The sequence below is a fragment of the Otolemur garnettii genome, unplaced genomic scaffold (assembly GCF_000181295.1).
Source record: "Otolemur garnettii isolate 467f Iridium unplaced genomic scaffold, OtoGar3 scaffold00042, whole genome shotgun sequence".
NCBI lineage: Eukaryota > Metazoa > Chordata > Mammalia > Primates > Galagidae > Otolemur > Otolemur garnettii.
Window position 1 is genome coordinate 3,050,086 of NW_003852437.1, and position 19,132 is coordinate 3,069,217.

At 40.9% G+C, this 19,132-nt stretch overlaps 1 protein-coding gene across 4 annotated transcripts in view; it reads right to left on the reverse strand.

Moving 5' to 3' along the window:
* Positions 1 to 19,132, reverse strand: part of GRM1 (glutamate metabotropic receptor 1) — a 345,481-nt gene that overhangs the window by 49,727 nt on the left and 276,622 nt on the right. For all 4 annotated transcript variants that reach the window (XM_003790265.2, XM_012805442.2, XM_012805440.1 and 1 more), the window contains 2 exons: positions 16,688 to 16,934; positions 12,049 to 12,217 (listed from right to left, as the gene is read on the reverse strand). In XM_003790265.2, coding sequence (XP_003790313.1) covers positions 12,049 to 12,217; positions 16,688 to 16,934 — 416 coding nt within the window. The remainder of the gene's footprint in view (positions 1 to 12,048; positions 12,218 to 16,687; positions 16,935 to 19,132) is intronic.

Genomic DNA, 19,132 nt, shown 5'->3' on the forward strand with positions numbered 1-19,132 from the left:
ATCCTCTGTCAGGCATTCACTTAGCCCTTAGTCCTTATTTCTGCACCTATCTTCATCTGCTATTAATTTCTTACATAAATCTTCCAAATGGAAAAGGGCAGCCTCTAAACTAAAATGCATCTTATCTTCCATTTAAAATGTCATGTATCCTCCATCAGTCCATCTTTTTTTGCAGTTTTTGGCTGGGGCTGGGCTTGAACCCGATACCTTTGGCATATGGGGCTGGTGCCCTACTCCTTTGAGCCACAGGCACTGACCCCATCAGTCCATCTTTAACACTACTTCCAAGACAAGACGCAAAAGTCACATGTTCTAGCAATTGTTTGGGGGAGTAGTGAGCCCTTGAAAACATTATTAGTTGTTTTGATCACTATGGATTTATAGTATAGTTTGAAGTCCGGAAACATGATTCCTCCTGATTCATTTCTATTTCTTAGTAATGTCTTGGCTATTCAAGGTTTTTTCCAGTTCCATATAAAATGAAGTAGTATTTGGCATGGTATTGGCACATAAATAGAGAGGTAGATATAAGAAACACAATTGAGAACCAAGAGATGAACCCAGACACTTAACATCATTTGATCTTTGATAAACCCATCAAAAATATAAATTGGGGGAAAGATTACCTATTTAATAAATGGTGCTGGGAGAATTGGCTGGAGACTTATAGAAGACTGAAACTGCACCCACACCTTTCACCATTAACCAAAATTGACTCTCACTGGATAAAATATTTGAACTTAAGACATAAAACTATAAAGATTCTTGGAGAGAGTGCAGGAGAAACACTTGGAGAAATTGGCCTGGGAGAATACTTTATGAGGAGGACCCTCTGGGCAATTGAAGCAACACCAAAAATACATTTACTGGGAAAAGCTTCTGCACAGCCAAGAACACAGTAGGTAAAGCAAGAGACAGCCCTCAGAATGGGAGAGGATATTTGCAGGTCATGCTTCTGACAAAGTTTTTATAACCAGATTCCACAGAGAACACAAACTTATTAATAAGAAAAGAACAAGTAATCCCATTTCATTGTGCGCAAGGAACTTGAACAGAAGCTTCTCTGAAGAAGATAGGTGCATGGCCTACGGACACATGAAAAAATGCTCATCATCTTTAATCATCAGAGAAATGCAAATCAAAAACATTTTGAGATATCATCTAAGCCCTGTAAGACTGGCTCACATAACAAAATCCCAAAACTACAGATGTTGGCGTGGATGTGGAGAAAAGGGAACACTTCTGCACTGCTGGTGGGAGTGCAAGCTAACATGTCCCTTTTGGAAAGAAGTATGGAGAATACTCAGGGATCTAAAAGTAGACCTGCCATTTGATCCTGCAATTCCTCTATGAGGTATATATCCATAAGACCAAAAATCACTTTATAAGAAAGATATTTACACCAGATTGTTCATTGCAGCTTAATTCATAATACCCAAGTCATGGAAGAAGTCCAAGTGCCCATCGACTCATGAATGGATTAATAAATTGTGGTATGTGTATACCATGAAATATTATGGAGCCTTAAAAACAGATGGAGACTTTACCTCTTTTATGTTTACATGGATGGAGCTGGAACATATCCTACTTAGTAAAGTATCTCAAGAATGAAAAAAAATATATCCAATGTATTCAGTACTACTATGAATCTAATTTACAATCACTCACACTTTCATATGAAGAATAGATCACAATGGCCCAAGATGAAGGAGGGAGCAGGGGGAGATGGGAGGGGAGGGGAGATCAGATTGAGGGAGGGTGAATGGTGGGATCACACTTAAGGTGCATAATGCAAGGGTACGTGTTGGATCTATTAGTATAGAGTATTAATGTCTTAACACAGTAACTAAGTAAACTAGATTAAGCATATATTAAAAAAAGAAAGAAAGAAAACATTATTAGTTGTAACTCTGTAATAATTAAAACACAATAGGTATTTGATTACTGTAAGTTAACTTTTTTGTCCTCTAATTGTTTCACATATTAGTGGTAGATATGTTTCATTCCAACACAGGGTTCTTCTTTAATTCTTAGGTTATTGTCTCCTATTTATGTTCTAATTTCCCCCAAGACCACGAATGTTGTTTCATATTATTTTTATATTTGTCACAGTAACTGATGTTTCTTTTGTATGAAATATACATTTAATAAAGAATAAACTATTGTTTAATTTTTGTCACACTAAAACATTTTTATAAGGATGGGAGTGTAGCTCACACCCGTAATCCTAGCACTCTGGGAGGCTGAGGCAGGTGGATCACTTGAGCTCAGGAGTTCAAGACAAGTCAGAGCAAGAGGAGACCCCACTCTCTACTAAAATAGGAAGAAAAGAAAACTAGCTGGATGTTGTGTAGGGCACCTGTAGTCCTAGCTACTCAGGGGGCTGAAGCAAGAGGATTGCTTGAGCCCAAGAGTTTGAAGTTGCTATGAGCTATGATAGCTCTACCCAGGGTGACAGAGTGAGACTCTGTCTCAAAAAAAAAGAAAGAAAAAGAAAAAAAAAAAACCACTCTGAGTCATGGTAAAAGTTTTGAGATTTCGCTGAAACTTGCCTTGAAGGACTAAGGGTTTTTAAGATGCAGGACGTGTTTTGAATCTTTGTACACCCTGTGTATACAGTGCTGTGTTTGCTCGTGACACCAGGTGACTTGCTCTCCTCATGATGTTGAGATTCATGTAAATAAACACTGTATGAGTTTTCAAGCAATTATACCACAGGAAGCCAAGTATTCCCCTTGATTTCTGAAGTAACTTGAAAAGCCTTTTTCTAATTAAGGTTTTATTTAGTGAATGGGTGAAAGAAAGCAAAAATATTAAGAGAACACAATGGTAGAAAAGTAACTGAGTAAAAAGAAACAGAAATTTTTAAGCTAAAAATGATAAAGAAACTGGTTGTGCCTTAATTAGAATCAGAGCCACCTCCATGTCACCCCGTCCCCCAGCACCCTGCCTGGCAGGTTGGGCAGCAAAGGTCTCCAACTGCTGGTCTGCTTTTCCCCAGCGAGGGTAGGAGCTCCTGCAAAGAGGGGCCACGTTTATGCTTCCTTTGCACTCACAGTGCTGACACAGTTCTTGGCACATAATAATTACTCCATAATGTATGTGGGAGAAAGGCAGGGAAGAATATGGGATATCAGATGAACAGAAGAGATGGAAATAGAGAATTCAACGGGAAAAAAAGAGGAAATTGAAGAAAGCCATAAGGATTTAAATAAAAACACCAATGTAGGAAAATCCCTATTTCATGATCTGTTGCAGAGAAAATACAATGAAAAGAGAATAAGAGCATAAAGTGATCACAAAAATGGATGTACTTTGAGCCCCACTGTGTTGGAGGCATTCTACATAGGATAGCACTAACCTTCACAAGTAATCCAGGGATGGAGTTAATTACACACATTTTGTAAATTAAAAAAAAAAAAACAGCTGTAAGGAGCTTAATGCCTTGTGCAAGCCTCAGGTTATTTCTAGTATGTCCAAGAGGAAGGGTCTTCCTAGTGTAATAGTGGCTGCCACTGGGGTAGTGAGGATATTCTGAGAACCAGAATTCTACCTCAGAGATGGGCATATACATATTCAATACATCAATCTTTGTTTTAGTGGCCCACAGTGCTAGAAGTGGTGCTATGCATGGGGATAAATTAATGAAAAAGCCTGATCACTGAAGTTAAAGAGTTTAAAATCTAACATAAGGTGTTAAGTATACTGCTAAAAAGGGAACAAAATTCCTATGCAATGCAGCAATGATTCACCCACCCGTTCATTCATCCGTTCATTGATCTATTCCTGCACAATGTGCATTTGAGCACCTACAATGCATCGGGCACCATGCCTAGGTCAGAAACACTCAAGAAACAAAACATAAAGGGGCATTATAGGTAAAGTCTTGGAGAAAATTGGAAGAAGAAAGGGGAACAGGGGTCAGGGCAGGGACTCAGGTGAGGCAAGGGAAGCACGTAGGGCCCGAATTTAAAGTCGTTCTCCCCTCATCAGTCATTAGTCCTTGCCTAAACGTGATGGTCTTGACGGTGGCCGCCTTCTCAGTATCTGTGCCTTCTGTACCTCACTTGCCTCACCTGAGTCCCAGTCCTGGTAGGGAGGCACCTAGAAAGGGGGTTGCAATTTTGTATATGGTAGCCAGGCAAGGTTAACTAAGATGGAACTATTTGAGTAAAACTTGAGAGAAGAAAGGGGCAGAAGCTCTGACTATGTAAAGTAGAAGAGGCTTTGGGCAGAGGGAAGAGCCAGAACAGCTGGATAGGAGGCCCAACATCCCCTGCACGTTCCTGCTTCCACCTTCTCCTTCCATTTTTCTGTATGTACATTATACCCCATAGACGCTTACTTCGAATAGTAGAATAGGCTCTGTTTCTGCCACTGCCATCTAAGGAAGGTCAGCCCTTCTATACCCCTGCTCCACCCAATAGCCTGTGATTCATAGCAGTCCCCACTGGGCCCTGTCCCTGAAAGTGGTAGACAGGCTAGTTTGGAAAAAAAGGTGCTTAGCAAAAAGTCCAGGACCCAGGAAATCAGTACCGATATGGCCAACACGGGAGAGGTCAAGGTGTTAAGTAGGACTCAGAGTGGTTGTGGATAAATTAATAATACTTCAGTAGAATTTGTTGCTATGAGCAGTTCTTGCAAAGTTTCCTCCTCATTCAGAGGTACCATAGTAATTTCATTTATTTTTTCACATGCACAGTAAGATACCAAAGACAATATTTTGTCTCAATTTTTTTTTCAAAATTTTAGCTAATATTTTTAGTAGCAGGGGCAGATGACATTATCACTATGTAATTACAGGCTTCTCAGATGCTGAATTTTTTGATACGCTTGAGAGTAATTTATATTCGGAACCTGCCATCCTGCAGCAGAACTAAGGAAATGTTACATAACGCAGGAACCAAGCACTGTTTCATTGGTTGCCAAAATGGTAACATTAACTGTAAACAACTTAAATGGTTAGTTTGTTTTGATTTACATAAAGAGAAAGCTGAGATGGCTGGGATACTCATGGTGGATAACGTTGCTATTAACTTTCTTAGCTGGTTTTATGATTATGTGAGAATTGTCTTTATTCTTATTAGAGGTAAGCTGAGCTATTAAGGTATGAACTTTCATAACATTTGTACTTTACTTTCAACTGGTTCATCAAAAGGGTATGAAGGAGAGAGAAGAAGGAAGAGAATGAGAAAGAGAAAGAGCAGAGAGAGTGAGAGAAAGGGAGGGAAGGACAGAGGGAGAGAAGAGAGAAAACGTGTAAAAGACAGAATTTTTGAATGGGCTTAGGTGATTATTGTACTATTCTTTAACACTTTCTTCTATGTTTGAAAATGAGAATAAAGAAGGGAATTCTTTGTTAACTAGGTCAAGATTGTTAGAAAATAAGGAGGTAGTTGAAAAAGAATAAAAATATTCATTACATATATGAATGATGTGTTCAAAGATAACCCACAGTTTAATAGAAATGAGGCAGCTAAAAAGAAAAAAAACAATCTCCTAAAGCTACAGCCAGGTAGGGATGGATGTGTCAAATTGTAGGGCCAAGGTCCTGATGTGCCAGAGCAAACCAAGAAGTAATCAGAAAATGATGACTGTTTCCATAGCAGGAGAATTTGTTCGAGATTGATTTCTTCTAAAATAATTCTCTGGCCATCAAACTCACAACAAAATTCCTCCTCATGCTGTCAGGGAGGGAAGCAAATATACCCAAGAAATTTTGAAGCACAGGCACTGAAGGAGATTGAAACTATTTCTAAATTCTATGGCCTTGTCTAAAATAAAAATAGCCAGGATATAAAGAAACACAGCCACGGAGTGACACACTTTGAACTCTGGACGTGGTGCAATTGCATATGGAGAAGTTGAGGATACAGCAGCGAGTCCAGCATGATCCACAGTGTCACTCAGAAGAAAATCATCAGAGGAGCTACTCGACTCCTGTGAGAGGAGGAAGGGTGGGAGGGGAAGCATGGGAGTCTAATCCCAGCAACGTTTTCCCTGCGCTTTGAGAGTCTCTCCTTTCCTCAGCCCTCCAATCACTGGCTCTACCGCATCTGATCGTAGGTCTTAGCAGGAAATGTTTTATAGCATATCTTTGGTTATTTCATATATTTTGAAACATAATGCAACGTTTCCATCATTGCCAAATCAATGGAATGATAATGCTTTTCAAAATTTTTCTAGTTGATCGAACAGAATACAAGATTCACATTTTATCATGTTATTGAAGTTGTTTTTCTCCCTAAGGACATTAAATTGTGATACTGACAAATGTGTTATAACCTGGAGCAGAAACATTATAATGTGCCCACATTTTCTTTTTAACTTTACCACTGGCTAGTGAGAGGCCCTAACCCATGCCATCTTGTGGCGCCGCCATTTCATTGTTTACTGCATAAGCTGTGTTCCCTGCCCCTCCACCTCCCTCCATCACACCCTCCGCTGGCAACCCACAAAACTGCATCCTGCTGCCTCCTCCACCCCTGGTTGCACAGCTGTTGCTCAAGCCACCTGTGAGCTGCTCAAGGCCTTAGCAACCCCTAAACCAATCAAGCCACACCAAGTAGACCCCCCAGATACCCCCCCTTTTCTTGCTTTCTGTACCCCATAAAAACCCTCCACACCCCAGGCTCAGGGCTCTTCCTTGGTGTGCTCACCAGGGGAGACCAGGCCCAGGCTTGAATAAAGTTCGCCTCTTGATCTTTGCATCGGAGTGTGTCTTAGACTAACTCTGGGGGGATTGGCACAATCCAGGCACAATTCCAGGCACAACACTAGCATGAACTCAAGATACATCCACTTCCTGTGGCTATTTTTATATAAAGCAACAGGAAGAATTGGTAGCCAATGGGAGAAGTATATTCTGTACACCCAGATTTATAGGTACACACATAATGCACATGCACATATATACATATATTCCATAGCACCAACTTTATCCTTATCACATCCATTTTCTCATTATCATGTTAGGAAAGGTAGGGTGGTACTGATTTGTCTACAATTTTGGTCAAGATTGAGTGTCCAATCTTCCATACAGACAGCATCTGTTATAGAATAATTTTGTAACTGAGCTAAGTATGCAAATATAAACACATAGAGGACTTTAAGAAACAAGAAAATGCACAAATAAAGAGCAAAATGATGTTAAATGTAAGGAAAGGATTATTCAGCAGCTCACTTTACAAGGATGATCTTAGATTTGTTCTGGATCTAAAGATCACAAATGCTCTGGAATCTAAAAACTTAACCCTAATCTCTGCAGCCCTTGAAGATCTAAAACAACTGGCTACTTTTTAATCAATGACTTACGTTGAAAAGTGATAGGGTCAATGTGCAAATGACTATTAGCATTTGCAATTTTTTTTTAAAAAGGATAGTAGTAGAAATCATAAGTACTCTTCATTGGCAACTTCTCTCAAGTAGATATTCCTACCAACGGGAAAAGCCAGTAGCATTTTGTATTAACGTCCGTAGCACAAATCCATGCACACTTAAAGTTCCAGTTACAGGAGAATATAAATGGCTCCTATTGCACTTTTCTTAGCTTCTTTTCATCTCTGAGGATATCTTAGATCATAATGAGAATGATCATGTCCCATTAACTTTGATACTCAGCAAGTCTGTTCTTTGGCTTCTGTTCAACCATACGAAAATCAGAGTGGTACAAGAGGTGAAAGTTGAGAAAAGGGCTCTCTACAGGCTTAAGTTAAGTATCTTCAGGGCCCACACTCCTAATGCCTTTTGAAACTAAACTTTCTGTTTTCTGATAGAAAATTCCAAGAACAATAACAGCAAAATGAAATCAGTCTACGTTCACAGGAAGTTATATCACCTGACCACTTTAGGCACCAACTCTGGAAGCCACAGTCCATGTCTTGTTACACAGTGACTCTACAATGTGTGAGTGTGGCAGGGTTTGGTTGTGCTTGTATAAGATACCATTTGTTTCTACATGACAATCAAACGTGTAAATGAGGAAATATTCATGATACATGCCATAGTCATCTAATTCCTCCAGAATTCTGTTTGATTGGCTGGGTGAGGATCATCGTCACTCTCCTACCCCAACCTCCCGAGCTCAAGCCCTCGTATTGGTGAAAAGAATCCAAAGACTAACTTAGAGGAGAACGAAACAGAAGTGATAAGGGAGAGGAGAGAGAAGGAAAAAGAAATGACAGAAGGCCGCAAGCTGCAGGACTCTTCCCCTGGTTTCTCTCATAGACTCGCGGAACCTCTTTGTAAATATTGTTTCTTTCATTCTAGATTCTATTCCCCCAGAGTTTAACATCGATCACTATTTATGACTGTGTTGTGAACTACTGAAAAAAATAAATCTTAGACGTTGAAATTTGCATTTGTAGGAAATGCGCCAGTTCATGAAATGAAAGATAGTTGAACAACATGTGTCCGTGGGACGATAACAGCTTTGGGTTGGCTCCAAGCCCAGCGTTGGCACTTTCTAGCTGAGAGAGCTTGGGGGCAAGGGATTCATTCCCTCTGGGTCTCAGATCCCTCGTTTTTTAAAATGGGGGATGATAATACCTATTTTAAAAGGGCTGTTTCAAAGAGTGATTACAATGCTGTCTGTGAAGCTTCTGCAGTCCTTGCATGAGGGCACGGTTAATAAATGTCAGTCCCTGGTCTCTGTTCCCTCCTCCTCTTCCTTCCTTCCTTCCTTTCCCTTCTGTCACCTCCCACCCCTTCTCACTCCTTTCCTGTCCTTCACCACAACAAAGAACATGCCAGCAGGTTCTGAGCGTGAAACCCATGCACACGTGAGGCTCTTGTTGGCTTGTACAACATGGTCCGCTTTTCCTGAGTTGTCTCAGACCCTCTTGGGCCCTGGGCCACGAGCTACTACAGAGTTCTACACACTGCTGTGACCAGCACCCTGAGGTGCCACGTTACTGAGCAGGACCCTGCTTAGTGATGAGATGCATGGACACACAGGATGTGTGAGCTCCATTTCCCAGCATCTCTCGCCTACTGACTTTTGGTCAAGTCTGGCAAAATAGAGCAAACTAATAAGAAACAGAAGAGAAGGAGAAGAGAGAAGTCCTCCCCACTTCAGGGGTCTCCCGGCCAGCTGCCGAGCTCTGCTGTGGCCCCTCTGGCCCTGAAGTGGAACCTGATGGTTGATTTTGCTCATCTTTCTGTTGCCTCGGTGCCCCTTCTCACTTGTATAACCAGTTTCTTCTATTAAGTTTCCCCTATGGAGCCACCTGGCATGGGCTCTTGTTCTCCTGACTAGACCCTAGTGTAACATATAACAATAAAAAATACTACCTTATTTATCACTGTTTGTGGTAAGACTGAAGCCATTCTCTGTCTCTGTAGGATATTTTAAGGCATACTTGTATCTCTAAAAACCAACAACAAGAAAATCAGACTTTTAACTATTCCAAAGGAAACTATCATTAGAAACTCTTATGGGCTAAAAGAAAAGATATCAAAAATTATTTTAGCAATGTAAATGGCATTTGACATTTTAAAAAAAAAGGTGTATCTCTCAGTTGATACAAGCTCATGCGCTCCAATCCCCGGGCAAGCTGCCTCTCTGTCTCCCTTCTTTGCAGTGGCCACTGAGATCTGGCTCTATGCATCCTGGGCCTGGTAGGTGGCAAATTAGTGATCTCAGAGTGTGCACACTATTCTTGCTATTATTTGGGAAATGGGATTCAAATTTCATTTGTTTCAATACCTCCCATGGTGCTGAGGGAAACAAACAAACATCCCCCCTCACCGAGAATAGACCTGTTGAGAACCGGTCTATTTTTCTCCTGCAGGGTACACAACATTTCTAAAATTGGCCCCCAAGAGCTTTGCATTTACCCTGAGTGCTCTATGGCGGCTCCTCAGTGATGTCTGGGATTGCCTTTGATAAGCCTGCAAGGGCGTAGCCTGAACATGATCCTGGAAATAACTGCGGTGTCTAGGTAGAGAGATACACGCAGACAACCTTGCCTCTGAACTGGAGAGAACAAAGCCTCTCTTCTGAGTGTGCAAAGAAGAACACAAACAGGATGTGAGCACCATTCTCGGCCTGCCAGCAGTTGAGTAATAGGAGGGTTTGTAAAAGGGAGCTGCAGTGTAGGGAATCCTTGGAATATTTTCTTTTTTTAAACTTTATTCAAATTAATATGAGGGTATAATATTTAGGTTACATTGTTCTTACTTCCAGGGCAAAGTTGGAATAGTTTCTTTATTTCTGCCAGCCTTTTTTTTCCCCCTCAGACTCTGCAAAACCAATCTTTGCAGGTCCACAAACTGTTTCCCAGTGCTTGTCTACACAGCCCATTCAATGCACATCCACACCCTGGAAAGGAGGCCTCAGTCAAATACGTGATGTCCTCTGGGCGAAGGACATGAGCCCGGCTTCCGTGTTCTCCCCGCAGTGAGATTCACTCTACAGATGTCCTGCAGTTCCCCAACATCCAGAAAAGATGTTGCAACCATAATGTACTGGTCTGGCATCTCATGACGGCAGGCAAGGGGAAGTTTGGGGCGTCTGGCTTTCAGAGGACATAGTCCATAACACCAGTCAGCCTCGTGTGGAAGTATTCCACCCGGACAGGAATCGGAAGTGGATTCTGAGCGAGAAGCTGGGCTGTCAGAGAGCTCAAATGTACTGGCGTGGTTGTATTCTTACCCCACTGTAATGCTGTGCACTCACTGGGAGAAGTCAGAGTCCCTGTGTCTCCTGAGTGCCACACACTACCCCAGCCACGTACGACATCTGGGCCAAATCTCCCTGCAATCCAACAACGTGGGGATTTGCCATGGCCACGCAGGAGGCCTGCAGCACCCTTTCGGGGCATAGTCCATTCTGATTGGCTGGTTGTCCCAACAGTTATCAGAAATTTTGAATATTCTGCAGAGAAGGCATATGATGTTTAAAACTAAGGCAATTCATCTCTGAAGTTTGTTTCTCCCCTCCCCTCAAGTGGTTGGAGTTACAGAAGAGTTTGAGTCCCCCAAGACAGATCTTCTGAGCTGTAAAAGGTGCAGCAGATTCCAAAGCTCCCAGCTTCTTTACTCAGTGGAGATAAGGGTTTTCTTAGCCTCCATACCCAACTTAGGTACTCTGCGAGTACATTCTTGTGCACTACTCAGGGCATCTCCCCTGCGTGGGTGGCTCTGTGGTCCCTGTGCAGAGAGTGTCACAGCAGCAGCAGCACAGTGGGGGCCAGGGCCTCACACACCACCTCCTCCATTTCCAGCTGTGCTGCGTGACATTTACGTGACAGCCTGTCTGTTCCCCAAGATGAATCACAGAAAATTAGAGATGGGAAAGACCTATTAGGTCATCTAATCTGCACCCCTGCCAGCTCACAATCACTCCTCAGTGCTCCATTTCCGAGTGCATCATCTAGTTTGGTTTTAAATAGTGTGGGACACAGAGAGTGTTGCTTCCTTGACTTTTCCGATGAAAATTCTCTCCAGGACACCCAGCCGAGGCCTTAATATATGATGCCTGTTTACTCTGGTTTTATATATATAGGAATGTCATGGTTTCTCACATACCCCTCCTCACCACTCCCCTTAATATTATGCTACTGAAAATAATTAGAAAAATACTCTCTGGGATAGAAAAAAATACCAGTTTCAGGAGAATCAAAGGACTTGGTGGAGAAAAGGGAAAGGATAATGAGAGCGTCTACGTTACCTCATTTCAACTTCTGGTATTTTGGTTACATGCTCATTTAGCATTGCTCAGCTTTCGGTTTCTTTAACAATAGCTAGAACTGTGACTAAGCAGTATTATCAGTTTTGGTTTCCACATTCACTTCTGTTTCAAGTTTTAATTTGATTATTCATCCCCATACTGCCTTAAGATCCCATCCATCACTGCTATTCAAATATTCTAATAGTTTGCTTACTAATCTGTCTTTTAAATTTTAGTTAAACACACAAGCAAAAACTCTAAGCCTGGCACATCCTTTCTGGATAATCTTGTTTTAAACAATGTCTGTGCTTTTCCTTACTAATGCCCAGGTGGTAGACCTCCTCACAGACACCACCAAGAATGCTCTGGGGGCTTACCTTAATTTGTCCCTTCAAGCAAGGCTCACTGCACACAGACCGGACCATCCCGCTCCGGTTCATCTGGATTTTGTAATCATCGATGTTCAGCACTCCTTCATGCCAGGTGCCAACATGTACGTAATCATAGCGATTAGCGTCTGTGTACTGCAGATTCATGATGTCATACCTACAAAGAAAATACCATGTCTTACAAGGATGTAGACAAAATGCAGACAACAAAGAAAACAGGTAAAAAGGCAATAACGGAGAATAGGGAGATACAAGTTAGAATTGTCCCACTTCCTGACACTAGCTACTGCCAACATTTCAGTTTATTTCTACACTTCCTATGACTTTCCAGAATGTCTATTCCATTCTTCATCTTGGTGTATCTAAAGAGGCTAAAGAATATATTATTTTTGTACTTTTCTCTCTGTTTATGCTCCAAAAAATGTAATTCTATATGTGCTAAGTTGATCATTTTCTTGAAGTTATTATTCACTAAGTTATTCTTCATACAAGACACAATTGATGAAAACATTAACTTATTTGATTACTTTAATCTATATTTCTTTTTTGCATTCAGTTGCCATTTTTTTCCCACTGGATTAAAATGAATAAGTTTTATCAAGTCTGGAGCCTTTCTAAGGTGCTAATAGAGCAAGAAGTCTGAGGAAGGCATCTTTAATTAGTAAGGATGTTGGAGACTTAACATTGTGAATGTTGACATTTAAACTAATCTCTTCCCTGATTAGGGCAAGTATTTTTGAAACCAAATAATTGGTGTTTGTTATTTCAGTAATTTCAAATGTTGGAATGTGACACAATGGCAAAATCTTCATTTAGAATACTTCTAATAGAATACTATGTATTTACAGTATATCAAAGATATGTTGTACAGCATCTGTCTGCACACACACACATATATATGTACATATATATATACATAACATGGATGAGATTGGTACCCATATAAAAGCACCCCAAGAAAGTGCTCTTGTGCCTTCCACCACGTGAAGACACGATTACAAGGAACATCTATGAGCTAGAAAACAGCCATCAGCAGACCCGCTGGCATTTTGGTCTTGGACTTCCCAGCCCCCAGGACCATGAACAAAAAATTTCTAATGTTTCTAAACCAAACAGTTTGTGATATTTTAACAACCCAAATGAACTAAGGCAATGTGTAAGGCAACATCGTGATATCATTCACGTTGGTATTACTATGAATGCCCTAAAATACTCTGATTATTTCATTACAATAAGAGAAATGGAAAATATCTATGTGTTGGCCTAGCCATTTATATCTCAGTTGGAAACTTTTGGGTATTCTTACATCTTCTTTCCATATCACTATTCACTTCAAGTAAACTATGACTAACTGAAAGTTTCCCAAAACCATAAGTCCAGCTCCCCCTCACTGGCTCTGCAAAGTGAGATTCTTTTGTGGAACACCTACATACAGTCCTTGCCCCCTGGCTGGAATGTGAGTCATGGCTTCTTGCTCTTTATGCTTGACCCGAGGACATAGATGGCAGTGAACAAACGCACATTCTTCTTCTTCAGCTCTCTTCCTTCCCCTGGTCTGCCCGTGCCCCTGCCTGTCCATCCCTCTGCTCCCCTATGCCCCCGCCTCTTTAAATCTGACTCATATGCACAGTCCTTCTCAGCGCAGCCTTCCAGAAAGCTACACCAATTGAAGTTGGTGTCTGAAACCGATTGGCTGTATCTAGCTTCATTCATTAACTAGACAATGAGCATCCACTGATTGGCTTTTCTGCCTGTTGTTAATGTGCAAATGCATCCGTCACCCACAGAGTAGCTGGTGGCTTCTTCACATCCAGATTCTAGCAATTTCTACAAACATCTACCACCTAAAGCTAAAGCGGACTCTGAGCGAGCAAAGGAAATTCTCCCCTGCCAGATGAGCTGAATTCACCTAGAGAGAGAAGAGAGCAGGGCACACCTGGAGCAATTGTTCATCTCTTTGCTGTTCTGACTTTTGGCTAATAGAGAGTTATTATCTCTTTTATTGCTGAGATGCACCAGAACGTCTTCAGAGCAGCTCTAAGGAATAGCCACATGGGTACTGGCGGTGGGCGGATAGCTCACACTCATCTTGTTGATCAATGATGTTAACCTGCACCTCCAATATCTTTCCATTTAAATTCATTACAGCTATAGAACCTGCTGTGAATGTTTGGTGTGAGTAAATTTCCTTTTTCATTCTCATTAATTTTTGCATTTTACTCCGTATCACATCATGACAGAGGCTTTCAATGAAGCCTTTTCTGCAATGCTTGTCTTAGAATATCTTTTCCTTTAAATCATTTCCTAAGGCTGCTATTTCAGCTATGTTATTTGCTCTTCCATAAGGGAAATCAGTTCACACTTCATTAGCATTTAGAAACAGAAAAATTCACAATATTTGGCTATGAAAACACATTTTTTTAAAATCCAAAAAGGTGGAAGAAAAATACTAAAAGATACCCTGGGAAAAATACTGACTTACTAAAAGGAGACCTCCCCTTCACTGTGTGTGCTCCTGAACACTGCACTGTACTCTTGACCCCAGTGTCCCTTCCAGGCAAGTTGGCCCTGATTTGGCAGATCTTCACGCTATACATTACATCTTACAGCATCCTCTCATTGCAGCCAGTTTATGTTGCATGATGATCAACTGAAATAATTACAGGAGGGACCAGAAGCACAAATGATGACATGATAGGAAGTAGAAGCAAAAAGAGATGGTTCAAACCGGGACTGAACATAGATTAAGTTGACCGATTTCAAGCAGGAAGTAATGATCCTGAGAAAAGACCCAGAGAAAGCTCATGATCTGAAGTTTAATTAAAGATGGAAAAGAAACAAGCTAATGGTGTGAACCTACAATTGGGACAACTTAGAGAGAGAAGAGGAAAAAAGTTGAATTTGTAAACTGTGTGAAGCACACTGTGTATGTTAACCTTTTGGAAGCATGAAGAAAGGTTCACATTCCAAATCTGACCCTGTACTGAGCCTAATTTCCAGTGGAACACAGGATTACAACAGTGGGTTTAGAGGAATGGGTGCCAAGATTATAAATCTCAGACCCACTTGTTGCTCCTGGGACTGTTTCCTCAAAGGTTTCCATATGCTCAGGTGCTGGATCATTTATCCATTCTGCTCACATTCCAATCAAAATGTGCTCCCACCTACTGGCAACTTAGAAAGCATTGGATGAATTCATCATCTTAATTGTTGACAATGACATACCATTTCTTTTCCTAAGGCTGTTGGATTTTGACAGGGAGAACTCATTTAGCCCTCACAAGATACTCCCTCAATGGAGAACTTCAAGTTCACATAAATAGAAGAGACACATGGAGAATTATTGATGCTGAAATAGTCCCTTGGACTACTGCTGAAACGACATTAAAAAAGTTTCCAGCCATTGTGTGTCATCTCAGGATCAGCTGTTAAGAAAAGTGTGATGTAAGCACTTTGAGTCTCAGAGTCAGACCACACTGTCTCCACTGCTGCTGTCTATGTGACATTAGGTAAGTTTCCTAATTTCTCTGACACTCAGTTTGTTATCTGTAAAAAAAGATAATGGCATCCATTCAGTGTGAGGATTAAATGATTTGAAGTTCCATTTTAACACAGCATATGCTTTCCTAAAAGCTCTAACTCTGAAAAAGTATGGACCGAAATATAACAGGGCCTGCGGGACTGTGGGCAGACTGTGCATCAGCCATGCAGGGGGCCCTTTTATTTCCTGCTGCAGATCTTCATTCCTCCCCTCCTGTTCTGATTATCTCTTTCCAAGGAAAATGTATATGCATGAGCACAACTGCTCTAGACTCTGACACCATCTCCATGTGCCAATTACGTGTTAGCTAACCAGTGTTACCAAAACACTGTGGAGCAGACTACATGTAATATAAATATCAAATGACTTAGGGAAGATTTTATATATATATATATATTTAATATATGTATATAAAATATATATATGTATATACACATACACAGACACACAGTCACACACACACACATAGGTTTAATTTTCCTTTGCTTCTTTTTTTGGTTTGAAAGCCACGGGGACTCAATTCTAAAAAGAAAGTCCTTCCTTTTCTTGTTCTAAGAAACTGGTTGGCAAAAACATAAGTTAGCCTAAGAAATAGGGGCCCATGTGCAGGCTTGATTATCTTCACGTATTAAGTTCTTCAAGGCAGTGTAACACTAGAGTAGCATTGCAGCCAATCAGAAAGATACAGGCTGGTACCCAGAGCGCTGGGTTGTTGCATGGTCAGGTGTGAGCTCTTTAGTTTCCTGGACCCGCAGGGAGGTCCCTGGCATTCTGACAAAAGAGCTGCATGGTTGCTAGGTAGGCATGCGCGCTTACCAAGAAATATTTTATCATTTTTTTTAAGTGGTATGGTCTTGGTAATTGGTTGCTGGGTAGGCATGCATGTTTACCAAGAAATATTCTATTATTTTTTTTAAGTGGTATGGTCTTGGTAATTTCCATCTGGTATTATGTGTTTTTAGCTATAAAATTGCTTCTACCCTAACACCCAGAAAGCATTAAACCAAATGAAACCACAGGTGCCCTGTCTCTGGCTAGTGGAGGCTCGTACATTATTTGGATTCAGTACCAGAAAGACGGCTTTACCTTCCAGGAGCGTCCCCCTTCTCGTCAAACCACACCTCCTCCCCAGACACACCGATGAAGGAGGACTTGATGAGGAAGTCGAGCAGCTTGCTGCCGTCAATGGGCTTCATGGCGTCGCACAGGCCCACGTGGCCCGGGCAGAGCGCGTGGTGCATGTTCTGTAGCCCGTGAGCCATGGCGTAGATGGCGTTGATGACGAACCCCATCTTGCTGTCCTGCACGTAGTTTTCTTCCAAGCTTTCGTTGCCTGTAACAATAGGGACAGATAACTACGGAGGTCACAGTAATAAGGTCCAGGCCTGCAGTTTAATCCCAAAGGCTTTTTAGGGTTCTCAAAGCAAAGTGCATTGACGTTGGCAAAAGCCAACAGGAGGCTTTGTATGTGCGGCTGGCTCCGGGAGAGTCTTGCTGCAAAGGGCTTGACCTGTTTCACTTTCTCTATTCAATAATGGTTTTATGAGGTATAAAACAAACTCCATAGAGGTGAATAGTGAAAATAAAGAACTTTCAGATATCGGAAGGAAATCTTTAAGGAGCAATGGAAATAACTCATTCCTTCTTGTTTCACAGGAACCTATATTAAAAGTTTTCCTGTATCACGGGGCTGGAAAGGCATTTCTTTGGTATCTCCTATGACTATCCACGGTTCATTGTAACTCGGTCTGCACATTTCCCAGGATATTGTGTTTTGACGATTCTGCTATATTTATCATCTCTAGAGCCAGAAAACCTCAGGGACAGAAAAAGAACTGGGTAATATAAATCACTTCTTATATATGCTTAGCAGGGTAGAAATACTTAAATTAGATTTGCTAATTATTAGAAACTCAGGAAAAAAGGTTTTTGATGGGAGAGTCATACTACACATTAATTTTAGACTTTTGCTATTAATTTCCAAAACTCTGTGATCATTTCTACTTAAGTTATCGGTGATCAGAAATTCCCACCTGCTGGTCTCATAAGAACAGTTTTGCATTAGATATAAGCTCCGTGTTGGAGCTAAATTTTAGTTCTGTAGTAAATTTAGTAAGAACTAAATTTTACTTCTTACATATGGATGGGAAATTTGGGGACCAATTGGATTTGCTGAAATAAAGGTAACATGTTTGGAAAACAAAACATATTTGGAGCACATCATGACCGCAATTAAGGGACTTTGTATTTCAGTTGTAGAAATTTGATTCTTTCTTTCTACAGTGGTATTTTTCTCCCTCCACTAAGAGTGAGGGTCTATGTGATTAACGTACTAAAAATTGGGAACACTGGCAAACTCAGCTGCTATGGCGCTGAGAACAAAATGAGGCTTGAGGCACTCCCTGCCAGCTGCCCTCTTCACCTCAGACTAAATAGGTCACTGGACACCATGGTTCCTGCACCAAAGACTACCAGAGAGTATTTAGAAAGTTAGAGAGGTTGGATCGTTAGAAGAAAGGGTAAAGAGTTTTGGCTTTGGTATTGAACCTGGGATGAAAAGGGATGTTTTTAAAGAGTTCTATTTAAAGGCTGATCTATTTAGATATAGTTGAAAATGCAAAAAAGCAGCATGTGTATGTCTGCCCTAAAATGAGATACAAAATACCCCGTCCAGGTTGAAGGGGGGAAAGATTAGATTTTAACCCTTCTTCCTGATTCACTTGATCAGACATCATTAGCAATGTCATTTTCTAAAGTAACATTTTCCTGATTGAAAGGAAATTTTCCTGGAGGAAATGAGGAGTACGAGAGGCAGGAAGGGCATTTTAAATCGAACCCACAAAGAATCAGTATAGAAAGTTACATAAGACAGAAAGCAAAGATCCACCTTCTAAAACTCACAAAGTCATTGAAATAGGGAATTTACGTCTGTCACCAAGAACCCCTGGCCCTTCATGCTAGTGCACTCTCCCTCCCTCTCCAAGCTTGTTAGGATAAGGAAAGCAGTACATTTGCGCCTTCTGGCTGATAAATTTTAAAGAAGCCCCTGTAGGTTTGCCCAAGTCCCCAAATGCTAAAACTACATATTTAAGCTACTAGAATCAGACCAATTACCAGTTTACAAAAAGGAAAAGAAAGAAAAAAATTGAGTAGCCCAATAACTTTCTGTGCAGTAGCCACTTCAATAGTCCTAGTCAATACTGAAACCATCTCCTTAAAGTCACAGCTATTGGAGTCAACACCAGGACCAAAGTGTAGGAAAATCTCAGAACAAACACACAGTGTTCTGTACCATATGGAAAATTCTCTTCTGGGGACAAGCCTTATGGCCCCGAGTCTGCAGTTCTTGTTATGATAATTGCTATTTAAGATGCATTTTACATAGTAGATAAAACATTATGTTGGTGTCCCCGGTACAGATTTCTTAAGCCAATGGTTGTTTTCACATTTCTGTGAGATTAAGCTTTCTTTTTTATTCTTCCTTTTTTTTTTTTTTTTTTTTGAGACAGAGCCTCAAGCTATCCCCCTGGG